We start from the raw sequence: 25,648 nt of genomic DNA on the forward strand, positions 1-25,648 counted from the left end.
CAGAGATGAAGGCGTGTTTGTGTGTGTACATACTTTCCCTACTAGACGCTTGTAAGCACTAGTTGTTGGTTCATGAGTACCTTTTCACACGTCTCCACCCCTTCGCTGCCCTCAGCCCTTGCCCACATAAAACCTGTCAGTATTAGTCAACCTCAGCCCCTCTTCAGCCTGGGGGGTCTGAGACACACAACAGGGGCTGTAAAACCTGCCTGCAGGGCTTGTTAACCATTCCCTCACTACGGCAACTGGCTCGGATGGATTGGCCCGCTCTTTCTGGGATGTGCTGAGTTTGACTGGCCCATCTCCAAATGGATTCACTGTCTCCATGTCTGATTCACTTTTTTCTCTCTTTGTGTCTCGCCAGTTCAAGACCTTGTTTCCTGACTGTCTAGGATTTTTGTCCAGTTGCCGTTTTCTCCCACAGCCCTCATGGGAGAGGGCCTTTTCTCTGTTTCTATGAAGCTTTTGCACCAGCAATGTAAAATGTTTTGACAGAAGTTCTCTAATGTGAGTAACTCTGTCGTCCACTAATTGACAAATACAGATAAGAAGAAATACATTCACATCATTGATACAGATGTGCAGATGTTCTAAAAATAAGGTAATCATTATTGTAGCAGAATCGTCTAACAAATAAACAGGACTTTAACTTTAGTATATTTATTGAGTTCGTAAAGGATCAGAAATAATTCTAATCTTTCATTTTTTTGAAACTACAGATGGCAAAACTGCTGGTAACCCTGGAGTTGATACTTTATACAATCCTCTTTTGCAAATAGGGAAGCAACTTTTCTTTCATGATAAGAAAATAGGAGATGTTCCCATTTTTCTTTGCTAATCTCTTGAACTCTCTTGTCTATGATGCATGATTTTATCAGATTTTGTTTTGGGCAACAAGATGGCTGTAAAAAAAAAAGGATGATTATATGACCAGACAAAAGTTCTATATTGAATAAATGTTATGTTATGTCTTGAGTCATTATCCTAGTGAAAGACTCAATGAGATACTCAAGGGGAGAGGACGACTGATTATTATTATTTTTTAATCACTGTTTTTCTGCAGCTTTTAAAACAGAAATATGCCCACAGCATGACAGATCCTCCACCATACTAAACAGTAGGTCTGGAAAATATTTCCAAATACTCTTGTCAGAGAGCTGAGTGTTGTCATATCAAATGGGAGAAACATAAAATTATCACATCTGTTAAGAAGAGGTGCGTCCATTCTGTAATTCATAGTGTACAATACATAGTGTTCTGCTGCATCAGAACCAGGATGGTTGCTTTTCAGTGTTTTCACCATCTGCTTTAGTTAATTTATTTTTCATATTGAAGACTGATTGATCATTTGAATATTGATTCCCTGGTTTAAAATGTATATGTTACAGACTAGTTACAGAAACAATTACAAACAAATAACACCTGGTAGAAGTGAGAATCTGCTTCTCAGTCCAATGCTCCTAAAGATGATTGTAAACAGCTTAATGGAGGAGCATTGTGTGATGCTGTGTCAGAAAGGGTAGGAATGTCTTAAAGACAAAGAGGCTAATTTCAATGTGTCATTGATATATACAGCATTTTTATAGAAACTAAAGGTGACATAGTTTCTTGATTGTGCTATTAAATAACTCTACATGCCTGAAAAATACATAATAATCCCATTTTAACTAAAAATACTTTATAAAATATTTCACTTTCAGATTATGCAGTTGCAATGAAGGATTATTTTAAGGCTTTTTATGCCAACAATATTGTCTACTGCTGTATGTGCCAATATTATATGCTCACCTGCAAAATATACAGCCTACTAATTAAACACATTCACACTTTAATTCACTGTGAGTATAAATTCCTTTGGCCACAACACGGGTATGCCTTTGGATCATACCCAGAGCATCATGAGATTACAAAGTTTATCTGGTGGAATGAAAAGACCTGTTGTCCTCTTCTTTTTCCCCTCATGTGATTGATGGTCAGGACCTGATTTCTCTTGTTCTGCATCCACCCTAGAACAGACAGACGAGAATCCTGCTGACAAATCCTGTGAGCATCGAGTTCCCCCGAGGCCATGGGTAATGGCCGATGCCAGCACCCATATGACGGCTGCCAGTTCTGCTGATGCAGATGGAGCAGAGATGCCTAACATGACCTTTAGTGAATGCCACATCACATCAGGCCTGGATGTCACCCACTGACATTATGCCGGGGCATGAAAAGGCTGTTCAGGAGGGGGAGACGTGGTGACGAACGTACCCCGGGTGACAAACCTGTGGACGTGGTGTAATTCTGATTGACATGAGCAGGATGGGGCAGCTTTGAATGGCAGGGGACACACAAGAAAGCCTGAAGAGAAAGCTCTGGATTTTCATTTTTCAAGCATAGGGTAGGGTCTGGGTTTTTTTTTTTTGTTCACTGCCAATAAAGTCTTGAGACAATTCACTCCAAATGGCATCATTATTCCAATCATCAAACAATTCTCTAAGCACATCAGAAATCCCTCTATAAACCCATAACAAGCAAAGACTCTATATAAGCAGTAGGCGTGCAAGGATTGGTAGGGGGGAGTAAAGTTAACGCTTGGCGGCCAACGTTGCAGTGGTGGGCAGGGTAGGCAGGTCCTTGGCACAGTTTCAGAGGATATGGAGGGCTATAAAATCCTCTGGCTCCTGCCACACCTGTACTCCACCCTACACAGCGGCCTGCTTCCTATTTAAAAGCATCACATGCAGGATATTAGTCAGGGGTTTTAGCCGGCTGTGAGGTAGAGCGAACCTCTGAAGCAGAGGCGGAGGGTGGGGAGCAGGGGAAAGTATGCAGGCCGCCGTTTGTTTTTTATTGGGGAAATAATGGCCTATTGAGAGGTTGGGTATTTAATGAGCAACATAATAGGCCCTGTAGTAACACATCTGCTATGAGCAGAGTCATTTCCGCAGCTTTCAAAGGCTGCAGCTCGAGCCTTTGAAACAGCAAGTCCAGTTGCTTTTGACTTAGTCCTCCCTACATATCTGCTTTTTATCATTTGAAGAATTGCTACACCGGTAATGCATAAAAGGACAAATCTGCTGCTGGGCACCGTGTTCAATCCTAACAAAATTCTCTCCTCTCCTGGCTTGACCCCAAATCTCTCACTGTCCATTGTAATTCTGTCATTCCTCATAACACCCCAACTACTCCAATCAATTGTGTTTAATGTATTAAAGACACTCACCGCAACCTTTGGCTCCTGCACAAATCAATGCCTCGTTAGACCACTAATGATCGTTCATTGACTAATAAGATCTGTATCAACCTCTTGTGGAACATTGATTGGCCTTTGGCCTTTGTAGTGCCTGGTGCTTATAAGGACAGCGGGAGCCGTCACATGTGAGTCGGGGGAGTCAGATGATGAAAAAGCTTCGGGTGGGAATGGATGGGAAGCCTAAACTCCAAATAGACTCATTCTGAAGCACCTCAGGCCAAAGCCCTTTTCTTCTGGCCCAACAGATCAATGGACATAACCTCTCTGGCCACAGGTCAATCAGCACACAAGCTCAAAATGTCTCTCTCTTTCATTCTCTTTCTTTCTCTTTCTCATCTTCTCCATTTATTACGACAATTGCTCCATCTAGCCGGGCGTGGCTCCGCATATATGTGTCCTATCATCTCGGTGACTCAGAGTTGACTGGGAACCTGTGTGACTGTCTCTGTGACCGTGTTTCCCTTCTCATAGCCCTGAGGGCAAAGATCGAACCCTGCCTCTGCTCTGTTCCAAACAATCAATCTTGTCCTCATTGAGATGCATGGCTCAATGATCTCTGATAGTGACGTCCACACAGGAGGGAGGGAGAAAAATACAGGGGAAAATTTAAGGCTGTTCTTGTCTATTTGCCGAAATATGAAGCTACTTACAGCAGCTTTCCAAAAGTATTCACACCCCTGAACATTTTCATATTTAGTCACAAACACAAAATTCCAGAAATATTATTGGGATGTGTGGGATAGACCAACATTTATTAGGGCATAGCAGTGATGATATAAAAAAAGAAAATTAATAGGGCTGATCTGGGTTTCATTTAATAGCACTGTTAATACATTCATTCTGTGAAGACCTACATATATTGGGCAATCCTGGGATTCAACCAATTTTTGAAAAAAAGCCATAAAGAAGTCCAGTTTGCAGTTTGACTTGAGCCATATCGAGGAAACAGCAGTGATGTGGAATAAGGTGCTTGGGTCAAATGAAACCAGAATTTAACTTTCTGGCCCGCATTCAAAATGTTATGTGAATGTGGAAAAAAATCACTCTAAATGCACCAATCCCACAATGAAAAATGGTGGCAGTACCATGCTGGTCAGAGTTGACAGGTAGATGGATGGAACTAAATACAAGACAATCTCTGAGAAAACCTGGTAAAGTCTCTATGAGACTAAGGTGGAGTTTTGCCTTCAAGTCAATAACTCTAAACATATACTGTAGCTGCACCACATTTAGACCAATATATATATTCATATTCAGAATGGTCCAAAGTCAAAATCTAAATTCATATCAAGATCTGAGATAATTTGACTTAGATCAAGATGTTTTGCAAAGAAAAATGCACAAAACACTTCAGTCCCTAGATGTGAAAACCTGGTAGAGATGTACGGACATCACAGACCAGGACTTATGTCTCTATGGGGTAAAAATGTAGAAACTATTGAAAACTGCGTTGTCACAAATCTATTTCATAAAAGTGTTTAAATTTCCACTTCCATTCATTGTCTTCTGTCTTTCCAAGATCAGGCCATTGGGCCAACATCCCCAGCAACATCTTCCAGATCATTCTGGGGGATCCAAATGCATTTCCAGACCAGATGGGATGTATAATCCCTCCAGAAACATCAGGGTCTTCCCAGGGGTCTCCTTGAAGTGGAACATGCTTGGAAAACCTCCAAAAAGTCGCACCCAGTTTGCTTTGTGATCAAATACCCGAACCACCTCAACTGACTTCTTTGCGCTCCTCGCTCTATCTCTAAGGTTGAGTTCAGTCATCCTCCAGAGAAATCTCTTTAGGCCATCTCCTTTCTACCATCACTCATAAACAAACACCTCTAAATTTAAGATCCTCTGCTTCTGATAGAAACTGAAACCCAACTCAGAGAAAAGTCCATTTTTTTCCAGTCAAGGACCCTCGCCTCAGACTGAGAAGAGCTGACTCTCATCCCAGCCTCTTTACATTCACTTGATGGATGTATGGATGGATGAATGTTGTTTTCATAGAGGAAGAATTAAGCTCTATTTAATTTATGAAATAGGATAGACAGAAACAGGTCTCCTTCCTTCCTCCTCTGTTTTTTTATTTTTATCTTTGATAGTGTGATGGGAGAAGATTCATTTTCAAGAACTGATTTTTAATCTTGTCGAAGACGTGGACCTTTACAAATGTTAGCTTTATGATTTATGAGTTTCACAGTGTTTCAAAATTATATTTAGCGAAACTTCAAGCTAAAATAAATACACTATCAAATATGGGGGAACTTTATGCATTAGATATTTTCCTCATGATTACAGACCGTAATATGGACTGTAATATTCTTTTTACTATTTTTGTTTTTTTATCCAGTATAACCACTAATTTTTCATCATATTTTATTACAATTCACTATAGTTATCTGAGGAATTACCCAATGTGTACAAGCATACTGCAAGCTGCACTCCTTGACACATATTGATACTGTCACTCCTCTTTAGAGCACAGCAAAGGTCCTACCAATATCTGCAACCTGCAGCAAAACTCACTGTCAGTTCTGATATACCTGTGTGTCATATTACAGACAAAAGAACTCTAACTTTAAAGTGATACAGTGAATCTATGCAACTTGATGTAACAACATAAAGAAGACTGTTTTATCAAGATGTTTCATAAGGTTCAAAGAAAACAAAGACACTTTAGTGATCCTTGATTTGGTCAAGTTCCTTTTTCATTTGTGGAAAGAATGATCTTGACTGTTCAAAGGTCAAGTGTTACCGCTCGGTCGCTAACTCAATTGCAGCTCAGCGTGTCAAAGCACTGGGTTGACTGCAGCTCCGCATTCCCTCAGGGTCCTTTCAAAAATCATACAGAGACAACCAGATGGCATCTCAGGAACAGTTTGGATTGTTTATGAAGAGGGTTTCACGTTAATATCACACTTTGTATGTTTAGAAGCTGCATGTCCAGATTTAGGCCACCAGGCTACAAGGGAAAAATCAGAAAAAGATCATGGTTTTGATTGAGTCAGGGCTTGTGATCAAAATGACACCATTTAGCCTCCGTTGCAGGCATTTAGTCTTCTCAAGCTTTGGTCCTGGCAACAGTACGGAGGGTTACAGCATCCTAGGCAATGGGATCTGACATAACTTGAGTGCCTTGTAAAAGTCTTTGTACCTTTTAAACTATTTCACATTTTGTCACATTACAAACAAAATGCTTTGTTTTTTATTGGAATTTTATGTGTCAGACCAACATAATGCAGCGCATAGTTACAAAGTGGAAGGAATATACTATTTTTAAAATGTTTCAAGTAAAATCCCAAAAAGTGATTGGGATCATTTGCAACCAGCCCTTTTTACGATGATATCCTAAATTAAATCCAGTGCAACCATGTGTCTTCAAAAGTCACCAAAGCTGCTATGTGAAGGCCTCAGAGTTTTACTGGAGAATTATTGGACAAACAGCATTTTGAGCACAAAAGAACACACCAAATAGGTCAGATGCAAAGATTTAAAAGAGTATAAAGCACAGTTAGGTCATAAAATAGAAAATGGAGAGTGACAGAAAGCCATAAGAAGTTATTAACACAGAAAACTTTTGACCACGCTACGCATTTTGGAAAACGAACACTGTACATAACCCTGAAAACACCATATTCATTGTGAAACATGGTGGTGGCTGTAATATGCTGCGGTGGCTCTTTTTGTCTGTGTTGAAAAGGAAACCAATTAGCGTTGATGACAAAATGGTAAAAGTTGAGTACAAGACAATCCTGGAATTAAAATGTATTAAGATTTCTGGTTTGAACACTTAAGCAAAGGTAATTTAACTTTGTATTCTTGTTTTCTCCTTCCTCTTTCAGCTCTAAGCTCACATCCTGTACATCAAAATACCACCCAGAGACTGCTGTCTGTCAGAATCAGCAATGTCACACAGGCTCACAAAGTCAAGGACAACAATGTGTTGACCTGTCGTTCATCCTGATGGCATCAACCTGCACTGAAATAATATACAGAAGTCTGTCATACTCTATGGGATCTCAGGCTGTCCACGTCTTTTTCTATTTTTTAGATTTTTTTCTGTAATGTATAGATTTCAGATATTAACTGAGTCTCAGATAGTTATCAAACAGATAAAAGACTAAATAATAATAATTTTTAAAAAACATAGATTGACATCCAAATACAGATCAGCATTGCCTTACCTAGGATTTGTTTACATTAGTTCTCTGTTTCTGTTTCTCCTTGGTGCTTATTATTCCCACTTCTCCTCATCACATTTCTCATTTTCTTTTCCCCATTTTCTCTGTCTGTCAATTAGTGGTTAATACAAAATAAATCAGGCTATCACTAACGCCTGGACAAACAGGTTCAAGAGTTTACTTCTGCCAAGACTAATTGATACAGAAGAATTTACCATTTCTATTTAGTAAATCAGATTTTAGAAGAAGGAATTCAACCTGTCAAATAGACACAGACTGAAACCACCAAATAATATTTTACTCTGAAGACACCCACCTGCAGTGCATTTTAAAGGTCAAACCACATTCTTGCTCCTGCTATCAAGTAGGTGAGGCATGCTCTGAAAATTAAGACAGGTTTTCCAGATGATTTTAAGAAGTTACATTACAGCTGTTGTAGAAGATTAAAGTAGTTTTTAAAAGATGCACTTGTCGAAACTGGTCCCAGTGCACTTCCTATGCATCTCATTTCCTGACTTCAATAGGTACATACAGTAGGTGTTTACCTGTAAGGATGCACAGGAAAAGATGACGTACAGCAGGACACAAATAACATATGAATTACACAAAGAATGGAATTGTTTTCTTTTTTTTTTGCTACAAATCTAAAATAATTTTAATATCAACAATGGTCCATTTTAGCAAAGATCTAGTGTTCTAACAAAAATGAAATCCTGAGGGCAGTAAAAACAGAATTATCCCCTCCCCCCACCCTCCTATTCTGGTTTGACATATTATCCTTTCTGCAGAGAAAATACACCAACCTGCTTTCCTCTCACACACCTGTCCCTCATGCACTTTGTGCTGTGAAGGTGAGCAGCAGAAAGCTCAACCATTAGGATCAGGGAGAGACTAAGAGCCAGCATGACTTCAAAGCATATCTAAATCGTTGTGTTCCCCAACACAATCTGCTTGATTTGTAATAAGAAGGGGCCCCACATGGGACCTTGGTGGTAACATGTGAGTAGACCCTCAGTGAGAAGTCATTTGGGGATTCAGACACCACCTCTCCTCATCCGTCCCATTATTACAGATAATCTTCAAGATAACATCTGATACTGTCAGAAAGGCTCTGTTGACTGCTGCTGGTTTTGGTGAACCGCAAGCACCTGGTGCAGCTTGATACACCTGTGTTTGGGTTAGTCACACTTCCTAAAGAATGGTATTGTGTCTGCCTGGATAAACAAGAAATAGTGGTCAGATGACTATGGATTTTATCTTCAAACGATGAGAGGATACAATGATTGAACAGCTTATCTTAAACAAAACAAGTGCACACACACGCACACACACACACAAAACCGTGAGCAATCGAAAGAAGCAAGGACATCAAGATAAGCACTTTGGATGATAACTTAATGCAGTGTATATGAAATTTTTATGGATTTATGGACCACATGCTTTGTTTAATACGCCTGCAAATTTCGTGCACTCCTGCTTGTAATGTTTTCATTTGTCTCACTTATTCCAGTTCAAAATTCCAAGGTTCCCAAACATTTTGGACATTCAAGTAGATTAAAAAACTACAGATCTGGGGTTTTATCATCTACATGTCAAGAAACCTGAGGAGCATGTATGGTCAAATGGTCCGATGGTTAAATAGTAAATTTTAATTTAACTTTTTTTAATGATATCTAGACTTTACTTCAAAATCTAAGTCACTTAGAGTTGTTAGATATTTGCTGGAATACCGTATGTTAAATACAGATTTCTCAATCACAGTTTGTGATCTTAGAAAGCCTCATTCTGTTTGTACAAAATTTAAATAACTTTCAATGAGTTTCAATGGTGTTTGACAGCTAAACTAGGGTCAGTTTAAAAACCAGATTTAGCTTAGAAACCTGATCTATGATAGTCTGACAAGAAGACACAGTAATTAATGCATTAATAATAAAAATTGTGACGAGTTAAATCAAGTATAAAATTTGTCATTTTAGTGTTTTATGCATTTATGTCTACTGTTTTGAAATTATTGTAACAATTTTGATAAAATACACAATTAAATAAATTTTGGAGGTAAATTCAAGATCTCAAACTCGTCTTGAGACCCACAGATTGTTCCCAACTCCAACTTTTATAATAAAATAAAACAATAAAATGGTGAAGTCAAAATCATGCATTATCATCAACACCTCCCTCTCCCCCCCAAAAGAGCAGAGGAACTAAATAAAACAAATTACACTGTCCTTTTTAAACAAAGTGGATCTGAATGTACAAATATTTGTAGAACACCGTCTTATCTGCATAACCAGATGCTTTTCACCTCTCCATTAGGCCTCCGACATGTTGTACTACTGAAATTTATTGCACAGCAGTATTTACAGCCTGCTAAGAACAAAAGTGAGCAGTAAATACAGTTTTATTCATGTTGTCTTCTGTGGCTAAAGGCCACAACATCCCTGTGTGCTGAGTGATGTATCCCACCATCACACACACTGACACCATTCAGAAGAAGACAAATTAGACTTGAAAACTAGAAACTACAAATCATGTTGCTTCCAATCTTGTGCCTCCTACATGGGGCAGAAACACGGCTGCAAACTTCTGGGTGTGTGCCCAAATATATCACTTACACACAGCGCTGTAGCCGTGGTGAGAGCAGTGCGCTGCGAGCCCCCTGTCGATACACCCCTCTGATCCCCCCTCCTGTCAGCAAACACAGGAGAACAAAGAGTCCAGTGGCAGCGCCAGCGGGTATAGATCTTCCTCCCTGTGTTCTCACTCAGCGGGGTCACAGAGGCGCTGCTCACAGTTCAATCTCCTCTACTTGACTGATCAGGAGCTTTTGAGTTGCTACTAAAGAAACTGGGTGCTCTCCAAGCCTGCAGGGGCATAAACCGGCCCACCCAGAGCAGAATGCGTCCAGACATGAGCAAAACACAAGGTATGAAAACCAAGACAGTGTGTGTAAAAAAAAAAGCACTTCACATTTAGAGTTAATCCTGAAAAACAGAGAAAGTCTTTATGAGAGTCCAAACAAATATTACATGTTTTTCAACAAACACGACTGAAATGTATTTTCTCTGAACTGTTAATTCCAGACAAGGTGAAAACTTTCTGAACATGAGTTTATGTAGTAGGGCAATAGGCTAAAATAGCACAATCTTTACTGAAAACACCCACATCATGCATCCTAATTATTCAGTGATTGATTAGTAATTGCACTAATAAGGGTCACGACCAAGACAATGGGATGTTTAAAGAGTCTCTTCTGACTCTTCAGGCCCGTAGAGCTACAGTCGCCCCGTCAAGCACCGCCTGTGTGGTCTATGGGGGACAATTAGCACAATCTCCATACTAATGGCAGCCTGTAATGGACACTGCTGAGCCAGCTACTCACTATGTTTGTGCTTGACTGTTTGCATATGCATGGTTGTGTGAAGGAATGCTTCCATACACGCATATATACTTCAGCCTCACTGCCTTTCCTGTCTTCACAGTCCTCTGCACCGAACTTCCAACGCTTATGGTTTCTACGTCAGCATCTGCTTTGCAACTGTGCAGATGTATTGGTAGCAGGTAGCTTGATTTTTACAGTTCTGAACTCCTTCCGCCATCCTCTCAAATTGCGCCTGTGACCATGATCCACCGCCACTCATTAGCACAATAATAAAGAGTTGAGACGACACGTAAAAGGTTATATAGTGCTGAACTGCTGTTTTCCTACCAATTATCAGAGCTGTGATTTATGGCTCAGGCCCAGTACTATTCTCTGAAGAGAATTGGGGGAGTGTTTACACCCTGACACATCAGGGTGAGGGGGTCAAGCCTGGTAAACTTTGACCTTTAAGGCAGAGGTGCCCAAAAGGTGATCGAAGCACACCAATACATTTAAGCTCCACTTGAAGAGACTCAATTGATCAGTGGGTCTTTGGGATGGCACTGCTAGAAATCCGGATGCTGTGCTCACTAACATATCTGAACTGTAACATGTGTTGAATCATTTTAATGTTATGTTGCAGAATTTGTTGAAAGCTTATTAATATAAATACGTTTTTAGATGAAAGCTATCAAAGATATGTTAATGTATCTAAGAATATGCTTTGCATTTAAGTGGATGTCACTAATGATGAGCCACCATTTTGTTTATAGAGTATGTGTATTTGGAAGAAGGGTGTAAAATTAACATTTTCAGTGTACTGCTTTGCGGGTTACTTTGATGTGTTTTGTTTTTTTTTTTTCTTCACCTAATTATCGTCAGATTAAAGTCTGATACACCTTAGAGTCTGCTGGTGCCAGAAGGGTTCAAAAGTGTATTAGATATGTTAATCAGTCACATGCCATGGCAGCTACTTCAAGCATTCAGCTTACTGAGATGAGTCCATCATCATGCATTTTGTGTAAAGAAGTTTATTTCAGTCATTAAAGTCTTCAGTCTTGATTTTGGACTCAGAGAAAATGACTTTTGAGTATGTCTGGTTCATGCACACAATTTTCTGACATGTCTAAAGTAATCCATGCCACTCTTATTCAGCTACTGAACAAATAGTGTGCTCTACTGTGTCAAATGCATCAAAAGGCACTTCTGGAGTGTTATTTACTTGAAGCAGAGTAGCTTCCATGGTTATTGAAACTCAAGACAGATATGCAATAGTGATGGAGGGCATAAATGACAAAACCTTTACTCTACATCCTGCTAACAACCTCTCCAATCCATACTGTTGCATTCATTCAGAGGAAAAGCACAGTTCTCTGTGTCAGGGTTTAAAATGACAGTTATATATGTCTGCTCACAATAGTGTAAACGTTTGCCTGTCTGTAACAAATCCATTCTGCAACTCCCTCAAGATGTCTTTCTCTAACTCAAATCACTTTGGAAAAAAGAAGAGGAAAAAATGGCACATTTGACAATCAACAAGGGCTGTCAGTCCTGCTCATCAAGCCACCAAATGATGTCAGAAAGTCGTGTATCTGTGCTGCGACACCCTCACGCCTGGCATGTTCTCAGTGCATTGGCTGTTGTTAAGCTCCAACACAGCAGGGAGATCCACAACAAGCACAACTGACATCCTGTAATGAGGTCTATGTTTGACAGTAGGCATATACAAAACATTGCACTCATACTCTGTGCCATATATTAGATATGTAGGTCTCTGGTTTCCACCCAAGCATGCAGAATTGGTGTGGTCTCGCTGTCTGTCGGCGCTGTTCCTCAGCGGCATGTGTTTAACCCCAGAATGTGGCCTTCCTGCCCTCTGTATCTGCCTGACTGATTTGTTAGGCTCCGGGGACAAGGCGGAGGATGTGTGTGTGTGTGTGTGTGTGTGTGTGTGTGTGTGTGTGTGTGTGTGTGTGTGTGTGTGTGTGTGTGTGTGTGTGTGTGTGTGTGTGTGTGTGTGTGTGTGTGTGTGCGTGTGTGTGCGTGCGTGTGTGTGTGTGTGTTACTTCTAAAAAAAAATGGGATGAAATCTACAGAAATACCGCCTTTAGGTTGAGCTTTTTTCCTATGCACACACACGATGCCTTTGATGTGAGATCAGAGGCAGCGATGATGCAGGTCGATCAGGTGCACAGAGAGAAATGCAGAGGGAAGCAAATGGAAAGAAGGAAAGTAAGATAGAAGGAAAGATGGCCTCCGATGAGTCAAGACTGTTGTTTTAACAACCCCAGGGTTCTGCACTCATTACAGCCCTCTTTCTCTTCCTTTTTCCCCATCTCCTTGTTCATGCTTGAGCTCCAAATATCTCTGCACATGTGAAGATGGAGGCCCAGGCAGCACTTTTAAAATTAGCTGTATAGTCGGAACGATGCATCAACCATCTAACAGGTGCTGATCACAAACAGTTTACCTCTCAGTTTACTAAATAGGCACATTTTCTCCAATGCAAGTTCAAAAAAAACCCGCAAGAATTATAAAAGATTAGTCTTTCATCGACAAGCAGTGTGATCCTGCTTTTTTAAATGAATAGGAGAAACACACACAAACAGAGCATACAATAAACCTATAAATCTAAGTGCCAGAAGAAAATCCTGTGTTTTCCCTTTTTTCCATCCCTAAGAAGACACAGGGAAGGAGGCAAAAAGCTGAGAGGGCTTTCCCCTCCTGCCAGGATAAAAGCCTCTTTTACTTGGGAGAACATTAGAAGAACAAACTACCGTCACAACAGGAGGGGGAACAGTCAACCACGGCATGCTCACAGATCAAAAACAACCATCATTACAACCGCGATGCTTTCCTCCCTGAGTGCCTACAATCGAGACGGACACGATCAGTGTGGTCAGAGAAAGAGCTGGCTGCAGATGATGCAGATTTACAAGCTGCAGAAACATCTGTCCAGTAAAAAAAGGCATATCTTCATTACATTCTGGGGTCTTTTTTTTGTTTTTTTTATTATTATTATTTAACTCGCCAAGATTTTCCATGAAAGTGCAAACTGAATTAGTTGGAACCCCTAAGGTAAAAGGACAATTAAATAACCTGACATTTGCATATGTTGAAGGTGACTGTAATGCACGGATGCATGGAGAGCATATGTGAGTCGGCCTGGTAAGAGCATGCACAGTGATAATAATAGCAAGCTGCAGATACTATATGTGTATGCATGAGCATTGAGTGGTTGCTATTGATCTCTTGTGGTCTGCTAGGGGGATGTAAACACTGTGTCTTTCAACAGGAAGCCCTGGTCAATACCAGCAGTCAACAGCAGCCTCACACAGAACGCAGCGCCCTGTTAACAAATCAGCACACAAGGTGCAGACTGTGCGTGAGGGGATTCCTACAGAATACTTCTGCTACAATAAGATTTGCAAAAATAACCTTGCAGACGCACAAACACCACTAGAGCATTTCCACATTTTGTCATGTGACAAACACTAGTGGGACAAGTTTTACTGGAATTGTATATGAGAGAACAACACATAGTGGGCATTTCTACTTAACCTCCTTTTCTACAGCTGCAAATCTTTGGGGTACGGGATATATCACATGTACTGTAAGTCCACAGTAGAGACCCAAATTTCTGCCTTTTACAATTAGGCCAGATTTGTGCAGACAAGAAACAGAAGCATTAACAAAGGCATTAAATTGCACAAAGGTGGATACAATTTACTAATTAGGCAACTACTGAAATCAATTGCTGCACTAAATTTTACATCAGATTAAAAGGAGCTGAATTCATGTGTGTGCCGTACTTTCAAATTGTCTTTGAAAATAGTTCACCGTTATGGACTACTGAGTCAATCATGAAGTGAATAGAGGTCTGTGTTTGTCAAGTCAGAAAATGTGGAAAAAGTTCAAGATAAATATTTTGCAAGGCTTTGTGTGTAATTGACAATATTTCATAGCAACACTATTTTCTATGATAAAAATTTTATATGCAGCAACATTTTGCAATACATTTAAATTCAGACATTAAATAACAGAGGTAAGCTGTGCTTATAACCAGATCTCGCCCATCAAACCTCACAGTGGAGATAATCCATGAGGCTAATCTAACATGAATACGTGCAATATTGATTCTGTAGGGAAGCTGCACTCCTTCACCAACAACCCATGAATAACTGACCATGGAGAACACTTGCAGACTGAGCAGTCATGCCTAATTGTTTCCCTGCTATGAACTTCCTGCAGGATTTTACTTTCAGTAAGGTGAAAACCAGGTGTGTGTCTCAGAGATTTCTCACCCTCAGGAAAAGATAGCTGCAACAACTCTGCCTGACAGGTAAATGCAAAGTCATAATCATAATAATAGTACTACCACGTTGTTTTTCAGATTTCAAGAAGCAATACACAGGAGAAATAATTATGCATATGGCAGCAAAAAAAAGAAAAAAATCCATGTGTCCTTCAGCTGGTCTGTTAAACCACATGCAAGATAAGAACACAAACAAAACTCAACTGACTGTGAAACAAGGTCTTGTTATTCTGTTCTGTTCTCCAGTGGTCATAGCATTTAATAGCTGCAATCGTCTAATAAAAGTGTTTGTTTTTCTTAATTGGGTTGAGTAGGAAAGTAAATTTCTTCAAATGTGCAGAAGGCTGTGATGTGTAAAGTAAAGAATTTCCTTCCACGTTTTGTAGTTTTATTAAGTATGTGCTTATTTATGCTAACAATGTCCACTCGTATCTGTGCAATGCTGGTCTGTGTGAAAACAGTGCTTGTAAATCTTGTATTTGTTAGCCGCTTCAACCGACTGGACGTTTAGGTTCTATTTTACAACAAAAAGTGGCTCTCGCACATCTGGGTCCAGTTATCGCAGATCACACTTAGCTTTGCCTCCGCTGTGAGTTGCTGACACACACATACACACACTCATTGGAACAGTCTGTGGCCGTGGCGTCTTTTTTGCCACTCGGCTCCCCAAGCTTCCTAACTCATGTTTCTGTTAAAAGGAACATTTTCATTCCAGCTCAGGCCTGCGGCGGAAAAAGCATCTCCCCGAGGAAAATAAGCATGATTCGCTCCAGTGGAGACATCTGCCCTTTGAAAGTGAGCATGGCTGTTTGAACAGCTGTCAGAGCACACTGAGCATCCCGGACCCTTCCCTGATAAAAACAGAGGACAGGGGAGTCAGGGATGGGGAATGTCGACAGAAGAAAGACCCCAAATGGACAGGAAGAGACAGCCACTGGCGATGGCACACAAGGTGGGCGGGAGGAAGTGTCATGTACCTGCTTGTTGTCTAGACTGACAGGGAAGTGTGGGAGAAAATACTAAACATGGTCAAATATCTACACACTGCTGTGAACTGGAAAAAAATCCTGCATGTTTCTTCATAAACTGGAAACAGAATAAAATTATGAAACAAGGTCTGATCTCTGAATGTAGTCAAGTCAGATCAAGGCAAGTTTATTTCTATAGCACATTTCAGAGACAAGGCAGTTCAAAGTGCTTCACATGATCAAAACAACACAGCAACCAACCATGAAACAGGCAACAAACATATTTTGTCAAATGCCATCATAAAAAGAATCATCATCAAACACGCATCAGATATATCAATCAATGTTCCAGCTGTTTTTGTTCAAATGCTACTCTAAATAAATGGGATGTTAGCCTTTCTTTAAAGGAACTCAGTGTTTCAGCTGTTTGGCAGTTTTCTGGAATTTAGGGAGCATAAAAACTGAATGCCGCTTCTCCATGTTTGGTTCTGGTTCTGGGGATGCGGAGCAGATCAGAACCAGAAGACCTGTGAGGTCTGGAACGACAGGTCTGTAATGTGTTCATTCAGTGATTTATAAACAAACAAAAATGTTTTAAAGTCTGAGCTATCGTGTAAGGATTGTAGACCTGGGATGATGAGCTATATTTTCTTGGTTTTAGTGAGAATGCCAGCAGCAGCGTTCTGGATCAGCTGCAGAAGGACAACTGGTTAATTTAAGAGAGCTTGCTGCAAAGTTATTATTTGATATAGTTTTATCCACTGGAAATACTGGTGAACTCTAAAATCTCAACCCTACATCTGTTCTAACTTTAATTTCTACAGCTCTATTTGATATATTCCTCACACAAAAAAATAGAGATACACCCATCAATCTATCATAGAATTGGCTCATTTTTACTTGTTCATCTGTCCAGAGACTGGCCAATTAAATACTCAAAAATCAGATTTTTTCATTTTTTCACTTGCCCAGGTTCGCCAAGGTCCCTCTTGAAATTGAGATCTAGATCTCAATGAGGTTTTACTTGTTTAAATAAATGAAATAATAAAAAATAAATTAAAAAAGAACCCATTTTGATGCATAAATATGGATAATTTTGTAATGATTCAGTGTAAGTGCAGGATCCAGGTTCCTGAGCAAGAACCAGTGTTGGTTTTTTGCGCAAACAAGTTTCCTTTAAGAATGCTAAACATTATAGACTTATAGTTAAATAATTTTTGTCCTTTTGTTTCTTCTATACCATGTATTGTTTCTATAAATTACTTCTTCCATACAAAAATAAATATTCAAAATGTTGTAGACCTAAATGTGACTGTGTAATGGAGTCACTGAAATAACATGGAAACAAGGAAGAGGATGCTTACACCTTGCTGTTAAGCTTAATGTGCTTGAGGTGAAAGATCTGGTTTGAGTTTTTAACATTATAATTTTAGATAGTTGCATATTGGTTATTTATTATTTACTTATCCGATAATTTAAAACTATTAAGAGTGATATTGTTTGTTGTTTTTCTTTAGAAACATAAAATACGTGTTATCAAAACATCCATTCAGTAGAAAATGAAGACATGAATGTTTAGAGGACCTGTAATCCCTTGTGATATAAATTCCAATCTGGGTACTTAGAATAAAAATGAAAAAATCATAATCACTCAAAATTAGTATTGTCAGTAAAAAACTGAAATTGGTCTCAACCAGCAATAGCCTGATCGGTGCATTCTCTAACAAAATGTAAAAACTTCACAAAAACAACAATTTCACAGATTAAGTAAAGTTTATATGAGTTAAATGTTTCTTTTGGACTAAGTTTGTGGTTCAGTTTGTATTTGAAGATGTATTGTTGCTGCTGTGTCTGAGGAGGCGAAACTCTTGCACTCAAAGAAGATTTCAAGCTTAACACTTAAGACTTTTGCTCCTGAAGTGACTGTCTGTCGCCCAGTCAAGAGGAACAAGTGTATGTCAGCCTTAGAAAAGTGCAGGGAGCTCAATTGCATTAAAGCTCTTAGTTTGCCTGAGCTCCAATCTAATTGGATAAAGCTGGAAAAGCAGCTTCCAATGTGCATGAATCCTCTTTTTTTTACTCCTGATTTTTTTTTTCATTTATTTGTAGGAGCAATGCTCCTTGTTCTCCTTCACCCTGACTTTTGTCCTTGTCAACATTCCCCCCAAATGAGGCTCCCGAAATCAGGTGGTTGGGCACGCATGCATGAGCTCAGTGTAGCAAACTCTTTTTTTTTTTTTTTTTTTACCAGACACACCTCTCACACCAGCGTGCCGGCTCGGCTGGCTGGCTGGCATCTTTTCTTTTCCTGGCCTTATTAAAATTCCATATTGAGATTCCCCGCTGCCACTCCGCCTCCCCGGCCCCCGTCACTCAACCACCAGCCGGCGACAAAAATCAGCAACTTTCAACAAAGACATGCACATATGCAAAGTGACACACACACAATCCAAACTTTTCTTAAGACAACTCATCCCTGCTACCAGCCTTTATGTGTGGGATGAAAGTTTTCTTTAGGTGGAGTGTGTGAGAGCGCAAACGCAACCCCCCTCCCCCAATCCCTTTTTCCCCTCTCCTCACTTCTTCTTATTGTCATTATTTTCGATGGTGTCCCCCTCTGATCTCCCGAGCCTTTTGGGGTGCTCTCTCTCCTTCTCTCTCAGCTCCGTCTTGTCCCTTTCATCTGTCAGGCGCTCCCTTCGGCGGCCGCCGCTGAAGGGGGTTTGATTTCCCATCATGCCTAGCATCGCCTCCACTGACTCACTCCCTTCCCGTCATCCCTCTGAGGCGAGAGTTGTGCCCCCGCGTCGTTGGGCAATTATCCCCGGGAGTAATGAGGAGCGTCTCTCCCCTGTGCACCACGCTGACTGACACCTCTCCCACTCATTTGTCAACAAATCAGACGGCTGGTGTGGGCGACCGTATTGAGTTGAGGGTTGTCGTTGGTAGGGAAGCTCGGGCTGAAGCACATCGTGCGTCTCTATCTCTCTGTTTCTCTCTCTCCTCCTCCATCCCTTCCTCTCTGTCTCTGCCACCTCGTTATCTCTGACAGGGTGTCACTCGCTCCCGCTCTCACTCCTCCCGTGTCAGCCCTGCATGTACTACCGTATATTTGTGCAGAAAAGCCAGACTTCCAATAGGCCTAATGGTCATATGTGGCTAATGATCACTAAACTGAACGAGTGTCACTGTTCAATCTATTTGTGTCGAAGTCGGCCAGAGATGGGCCGAGTAAACAGCCGCCTAATTAGACAATATTCTCTCGGATGCAGCTGTGGAGGATGTGTTCATGTCAGGTCATGGGGAGCATGATGGTTAGGATCATAACCAGCTCTATTCTCAGTGGTAAAGACATGAGTTGAGTGTCAGTGTCTGAGTTACACAGACAAAAGCATGTATCAGATGTTTTTCTTCCTCTAAGTTGAGTGTGTCTACTCACTGTGCTCTTTGCGCTCCTCCGGGCTGGATGAAGCCTCGCCGTCAGACAGCAGGCCGGACATGGAGAACAACTTCCTCCCTGCCTCCTCCCCAGCTTTCAGGGGCCCAAAGTCAAACTCCTTCCCCTCCACTTCCGGGAAGCAGCCCTTCAGCCTCTTGGCGGGGGTGAAGGCTGACTGGTAGCCCCCAGATTCCCTCTCCTCTTGTGGGGAGGCGAAAGGCCGGAAAGCCCCCAGCCCACTGTGGTTGAGCATGCCCAAGGTAGAGCAGTCCAGGTTTGGAGGGGTGAACTGAGGGTGCAGGTGGAGCAGAGACGTTGGGAAGTCCCGGGACGGGAAGGTGCCCGACATGGGAGCCTGACGCTGGTACATGGAGGTGAAGGTGTAGGAGGGTGAAGGAAAGGAGAGGTGGAGGTCCTTTTCCACAGAGACCGGGACCCCGAAAGGCCGGGGTGCCTGGCAGGGGACGGAGGCGTCTCTGCCGGCTTCTGCTGTGGAGGCCAGGACCATGAGGGCCGGGGAGGCCAGGGGAGTCGGCAGATAGGAGGGGCTGTCCATCTTGAAGGGGCGGTGGAGATCCATTCACCTCCCTGCTGGCGGTTCTGAGGCAAAGAGCGGGAGAAGGCAGGTTGTCAGAAGATCACTCACCCAAGAGGTTGTAAGTAATCTTTCAGTTCATCTGGGAACATAATTTAATCCACAACAACAAAAACACAACATTTCAACAAACTAAACTCTCTAACAGGGATATAAGCTTTTATTTTTATTTATTTATTTATTTATTTTTATAAACCCTTTCTTTAGTTTGTTTTGGCCTGTAACCAAACAGTTTGATTAATTCAGTTTTATGTGAAACTGCTTCACTACAGTTTTAGAGGTGTTTTTTTTTATAATCACAGCTTTTCAATTTAATTCCAATAAAAAAAAAAGTGGACTGGACAAGGCCTGCAAAGTCTGTAAATAATTATGACCAAATAAATTGCCAATAAAACACACACAGAGAGCCTGCAAATGTTAACCAAAAAGTGAGATCTGAGGGGATAAAGTAATTTCTAAAATGTGTTATCTATGTTTTTAGTAAAATTTGTACATTTTAATCAATCTAGGACGTTTTAAGAAATTATAAGTCTGATAGTAAAATGTTTTCCAAAAGGTATTTGTTCCAAATCAAATAACTGTAAGCTGCTTACATTAGAAAAACATAAAGTTGTATAAGGTTGTGTACAATATACACGTAAGTGTTTAAAAATCATCAACGACTTAAAAACCACTAATTTGTGAATTAAATGCAATTTAAAAATACATTTATGCTTTTCTTTACTTGAGTTAGACAGTTTTGTCTTTTGTTCCTGGGAGAATAAAAGTTTCTCAAACAGCGTAATTTTTTTCATAAAACCTTCTCATATATTGTGCAAATATGTTACATTTGTAATGTCTCTTTACAAATAAAAGGGCTAAAATAATTACAGAAGTCCTTTTTTCTCCAGTAATTTCTCCTTTTTTCCATTAATATCTTCCAAAGCAACAAAAAAGTTTCCTTCAGCAGCGACAGCGCACTGCTTAACTCGGAAACCAGCCGCCAGAACAGAAAACGTGACAATCAAATCACCAATTAAGGCAATTAAACCAAATGAAGCTGTAATCAGTCGTGTGATCATGACCCATCAGTGCGTCGGCACTTACCGTGATGAAGTTCCCAAAGCGCGGCTTGGTTCGGCTTCACTTCTTCCCCTCTGAGTGCTTTCAACTTTCCTTTTTTTTTTTTTTTTTTTTTTTTTTTTTTGTTCAGAGACGCGGCACTTTCTCCACAAGCACTATAAAAAAATATACATATAAAAGAAACAGGAAAAAGAACAGCGTGGCAATGCAGAGTGGGCTTTCTCTGTACTCCTCCAGATGTTTGCGTGTTTTTCTCCGTGAAGAGCTGAGATGTGCGCGGCTCAGAGCCGTGCAGCTGCTGCGTGTGTCTGTCTGTGCGGGATGAAGGCAGCGCTGAGTGGACTGGCTGCGGGTCGCTCTCTGTCTCTCTTGGTCTTTGCGCTCCGTGTGACAATCACCCCCCTCTTCTTTTACCCTGCCCTCTTTCTCTGTAGCCCCCACACGTCTCCCCCTTCTACTCCACCCTCCTCTGAGACCTGCATGCCTGCTTATGGACACATGCAATCTTTTGGCCTCACAAAAGCTGATACACCTACACCCTAAACAGTCTAAATGTAAACACATCCTTGGCAGGAGAAACTTTAAAGTTACCTGTCAGATCTTACTGTAAAACCTTTCAGATTCAATTAAAAATACAATTTATCACCTACAGCACCAACACTTAATGTACAGTTTTTCTATTTGTTTTATGATTTTTGTTGTAAATCGTGAAAAGCTTTCACCAGCTTTCACCAGCGACTCTGCTGGTGAAAGCCTCTGCTGGCATCACATGAGGCTACTGGCATATTTGTATTTTCTTGTATTCATTCTGCTGCCCCACCAACAGGTAACATTAGTCTTCTCAACAGCATACTTGGGGCATCAACTCCCCTCTGTTAGCAACAAAAAACTTTTTTAGGTGCAACTGAACCCCTTTTTCATGCTGCCCTGGACAACTGCCCATAAAGCCCATATGTATATATATATATATATATATATATATATATATATATATATATATATATATATATATATATATATATATATATATGATCACTGTCTCTTCCCATATAATATTAATCAAACTCAAACTCCTCCTTCAGTGGTGTTGACTTGTTTTCTGTGGGGCTGCAGCAAAACATGTCATATGGGAGAACAACTTGGACACGGATTATTTGGGTTGTTTGGTACTCTTTTGGGTTTTGAATGACGTTGTCCACCAGAGGATGCTTCTTACCAACTATGTGTCAATTCACGTCCATCAGGGGTACGCTTTGTATTTGTATTGTGTTAAACATAGATTTTAAAAATATTTTTTTCTACAGTCTGTATTAAACTCACATATGTAAATGTGTGTGTGACTTTAGTAAATATCTGTTAGAGTCACCTGGGGTTATAATAAACAAGGATGACAATCAAAATCAATGGAAATGTGGAGCAATTAAAATTTTTCAGAAAATAATATAAAATTAAATTGTTGGTACGATTATTTATCTCCATAGTTAATAAAAAAAACACATGAAACTGCTTTGTGAAAACACCCAGGACAGACTGGAATAAACAGATTTTTACTAATAAAAACATGAACAATCAACCCAAATAGTTACATAATATCATTTCCAGTTATTAGCACTTCTGGTGGCTTGTATCTAATTAAACTAATTCTGATATGCCTTTTGTATTTGAACACATAAAATGGAGAGAAGCGTTTTATCAGATTGTAGTGACTCACTAGTAGTGAGAACAAAACAAATAGCACATCCTTATGTTGTCTGACTTGCAACCAGAACTTTCAACTTGGTGCAGCACTATTCTGAACTCTGATTCAGAGAAAACTTAAACACACCGAATTAACACAGATGAATTTGTTGTTCATCTCAGTTTATGCAGGAAAAGAATTACAAGTCACCTGGTTAGAATAGATTTAAAAAGTTTGTTAGTGACATTTTATGTTTTAGGTACAAACATTTTGTATATATATATATATATATATATATATATATATATATATATATATATATATATATATATATATATATATATGTTTTTTTTATCAGAGGGAAAACCAAATAACAGTATCTTAATTACAATGTAATTATTTACTTAAGGCAGAACTATTTAGAAATTAGTTGTCATTAAAAAATATATATCTTTCAACTGTTAAACCTAAAATCATACATTTTCTTCTCAGAAATATTGATGATGGACTTAGTTAAAATTTTTGCAAGTTTTTATTTGTTTGTGTATCATTACAATTATCCCAGGGTAGGTGGAGTAAAAAGTTGTCTGGACAAACTAAACTCAGTTTCCTTGCGCTCATCCTGTCACATCCCATCTCATTTGATCAGTTCATATTGTTGCTTCATCATTTCCACCTCTGCCTCAGTGTATGGGCTCATGGTTTTCAGTGTCCTGTGTTGATTCCTTCTGTGATCTCCTCAGTAACCTTCTCCGCTACAATCATGCTGATGTCATGTCTTGTTCCCCTGATAGCTGCTTCGAATGATTTATGATTTTCTTCACTAAAACTCCTCACTTCACATCTGAGTCTCAGATCTGCCTGCATTTGGCTCCAAGCAGAAAACAGAAATAACTGAAACAGATAAACACTAAGAGAATTAAATTCAGTTGCATAAAGAAACAGAACAGAAGAATAAACTAAAAAAGCTAAACAGAAGGGAGTAAACTTATGTGTCGACACCAACTGATAAGAATATGGCAAAACCTATTGAGCATACGCAAGTAAATAATCAAAACACAAACACAAAAGAAAAGCAAAACCAAAACATCCCAGGATCATAACAAGAGAAACCCCAAATCAAAAATCTGTTTAAGACCTTGGACCAGCTCTTTCTGTAGCTTTCATCCATCAAAATCAGTAGATTTGAACTGGAAAGGCACAGAAATCAGGAGTTAAGCCACTCAAATCAACGCTGTGTATTGGTGTTACTGGAGTGGCAGCTGAATGAGTTGTCCTCTTCTCTGTGGCTCTCACAGTCCCATGCAGTCCCATGCAGTCCCCTTTGTATGTGTGATTGACACTTGGGAATATTCCCTTTTGATGAAACACAATGCAAACCAATGGCGTTATTTGTCACAGATAATCTGCTTTCAAGAGCAACACATTACACAGTGTAATATCTGCATTATTCATATCTGATTTCCAGCACACAAAACGCAGCTCAGAGCGCCACAAATCAGCCCAAATCACTCTTAATTTGTTTTTATCGGTATTGGTATTGCTTAAAGACTTTTTGAAATAATGTAATTGAAATAATTCCTTATTCCCCGGAGCCAATCCAGAGGCTTTACACCGCTAATCTAATGTGACACGCAATTTCCGTCGCTCAGACGATTGCTTCCCCTCAGGTCCCTGTCTTTAATGAACAGCCATTTGGCTGTGAGCCTGTGAGCCTGTGTGCATATGTGCATGTGCGGGGTGGGCGTGCGCGCGTGTGTGTGTAGAGGGTGAGACACGGGCCCGGGATGGGAAATGAGGGAATTGGGAATATCACAGCCAAGCAGAAGAAACGGGGAAGAGGGAACACACTGGGAGATCGCTGGCTTTTGTTGTACAAACAGCCTGAAAACCTAGCAGATAATTGAGAAATAAAACTAAACACTGATGAGAGGCTCTTGAAAATTTACACACCTCATTAAAACTCAAAAATATTGTGCTTATGTGCTCTTATAAAAACTAGCAAACCTATGAAATATTTTTAAAAGTGTGCCAATGAATTCATTGGATAAGTGTACATTCCCTTAAACATTTGCTTGTACCTTGACATAAAGGCACAAATTGGAAGTTACCTACATTGATAATTTCTATTTCCTGGGCTGTCCTGTCAACTGTAATCTCCACCTATGGGGATTAATAAATTATACCTTATCTTATCATATCAAGGAGAAGTGATAAGTGGCATGGAAACCAGGTGAGTTTATTTACAATCAATTCATAGCAGTTGTGTGGGAGAATATGACTATTAGGAAACTCAGGGAGTTTTATACACAGGGGAACTCTGACACACATGATAATAACTACAAGTAAACACTGAGAAAACATAGATCCCCCAAAATACAAAATTCCTGAATACAAAACTCATACAGCCAAACTCAAAGTACATGAGATTGTGACATTATTTTGCAGGGAGACTAGTGAGGCTCATTGCACATAGGTATCAATCAGAAAAAGGATGAAAGAAAACATATTACCTGACATATACACTCATTACAAAAAACGGAACCAAAACTGATGAAAGGGCCATAGTTAGAAACTGGCAAGGAAGGCAGTCGACAGGCTGACAAAAACTGTGAAATAGATGCACAATGAAAACTATTCTTCAAATGTCTAGAACATAGAAGTAGAAACCAGAACTTTCATGTCTGGCACAAAAACAATACATTGCACCATAAGACATGTGGTGGTGGCACTGTCATGCTATGGGATTAGCTTTCTAAAGATTGAATTAAAGCTGATTTTTAATTATTTTTGTCATAGTGGGGTTGAGTGAAATCATGA

The 25,648-nt window shown here is 40.0% G+C and overlaps 1 protein-coding gene across 4 annotated transcripts in view; it reads right to left on the reverse strand.

The window, feature by feature from the left end:
- Nucleotides 1-21,250, reverse strand: part of LOC102225790 (E3 ubiquitin-protein ligase RNF220-like) — a 34,406-nt gene extending 13,156 nt beyond the window's left edge. For all 4 annotated transcript variants that reach the window (XM_023339320.1, XM_023339318.1, XM_023339319.1 and 1 more), the window contains exons 1-2: nucleotides 21,175-21,250; nucleotides 19,494-20,093 (exon numbers count right to left, since the gene is read on the reverse strand). In XM_023339320.1, coding sequence (XP_023195088.1) covers nucleotides 19,494-20,073 — 580 coding nt within the window. In that variant the 5' untranslated portion in view covers nucleotides 20,074-20,093; nucleotides 21,175-21,250. The remainder of the gene's footprint in view (nucleotides 1-19,493; nucleotides 20,094-21,174) is intronic.
- Between the last annotated feature and the right edge of the window lie 4,398 nt (nucleotides 21,251-25,648).

Source organism: Xiphophorus maculatus, chromosome 9, assembly GCF_002775205.1.
Source record: "Xiphophorus maculatus strain JP 163 A chromosome 9, X_maculatus-5.0-male, whole genome shotgun sequence".
Classification (NCBI taxonomy): domain Eukaryota; kingdom Metazoa; phylum Chordata; class Actinopteri; order Cyprinodontiformes; family Poeciliidae; genus Xiphophorus; species Xiphophorus maculatus.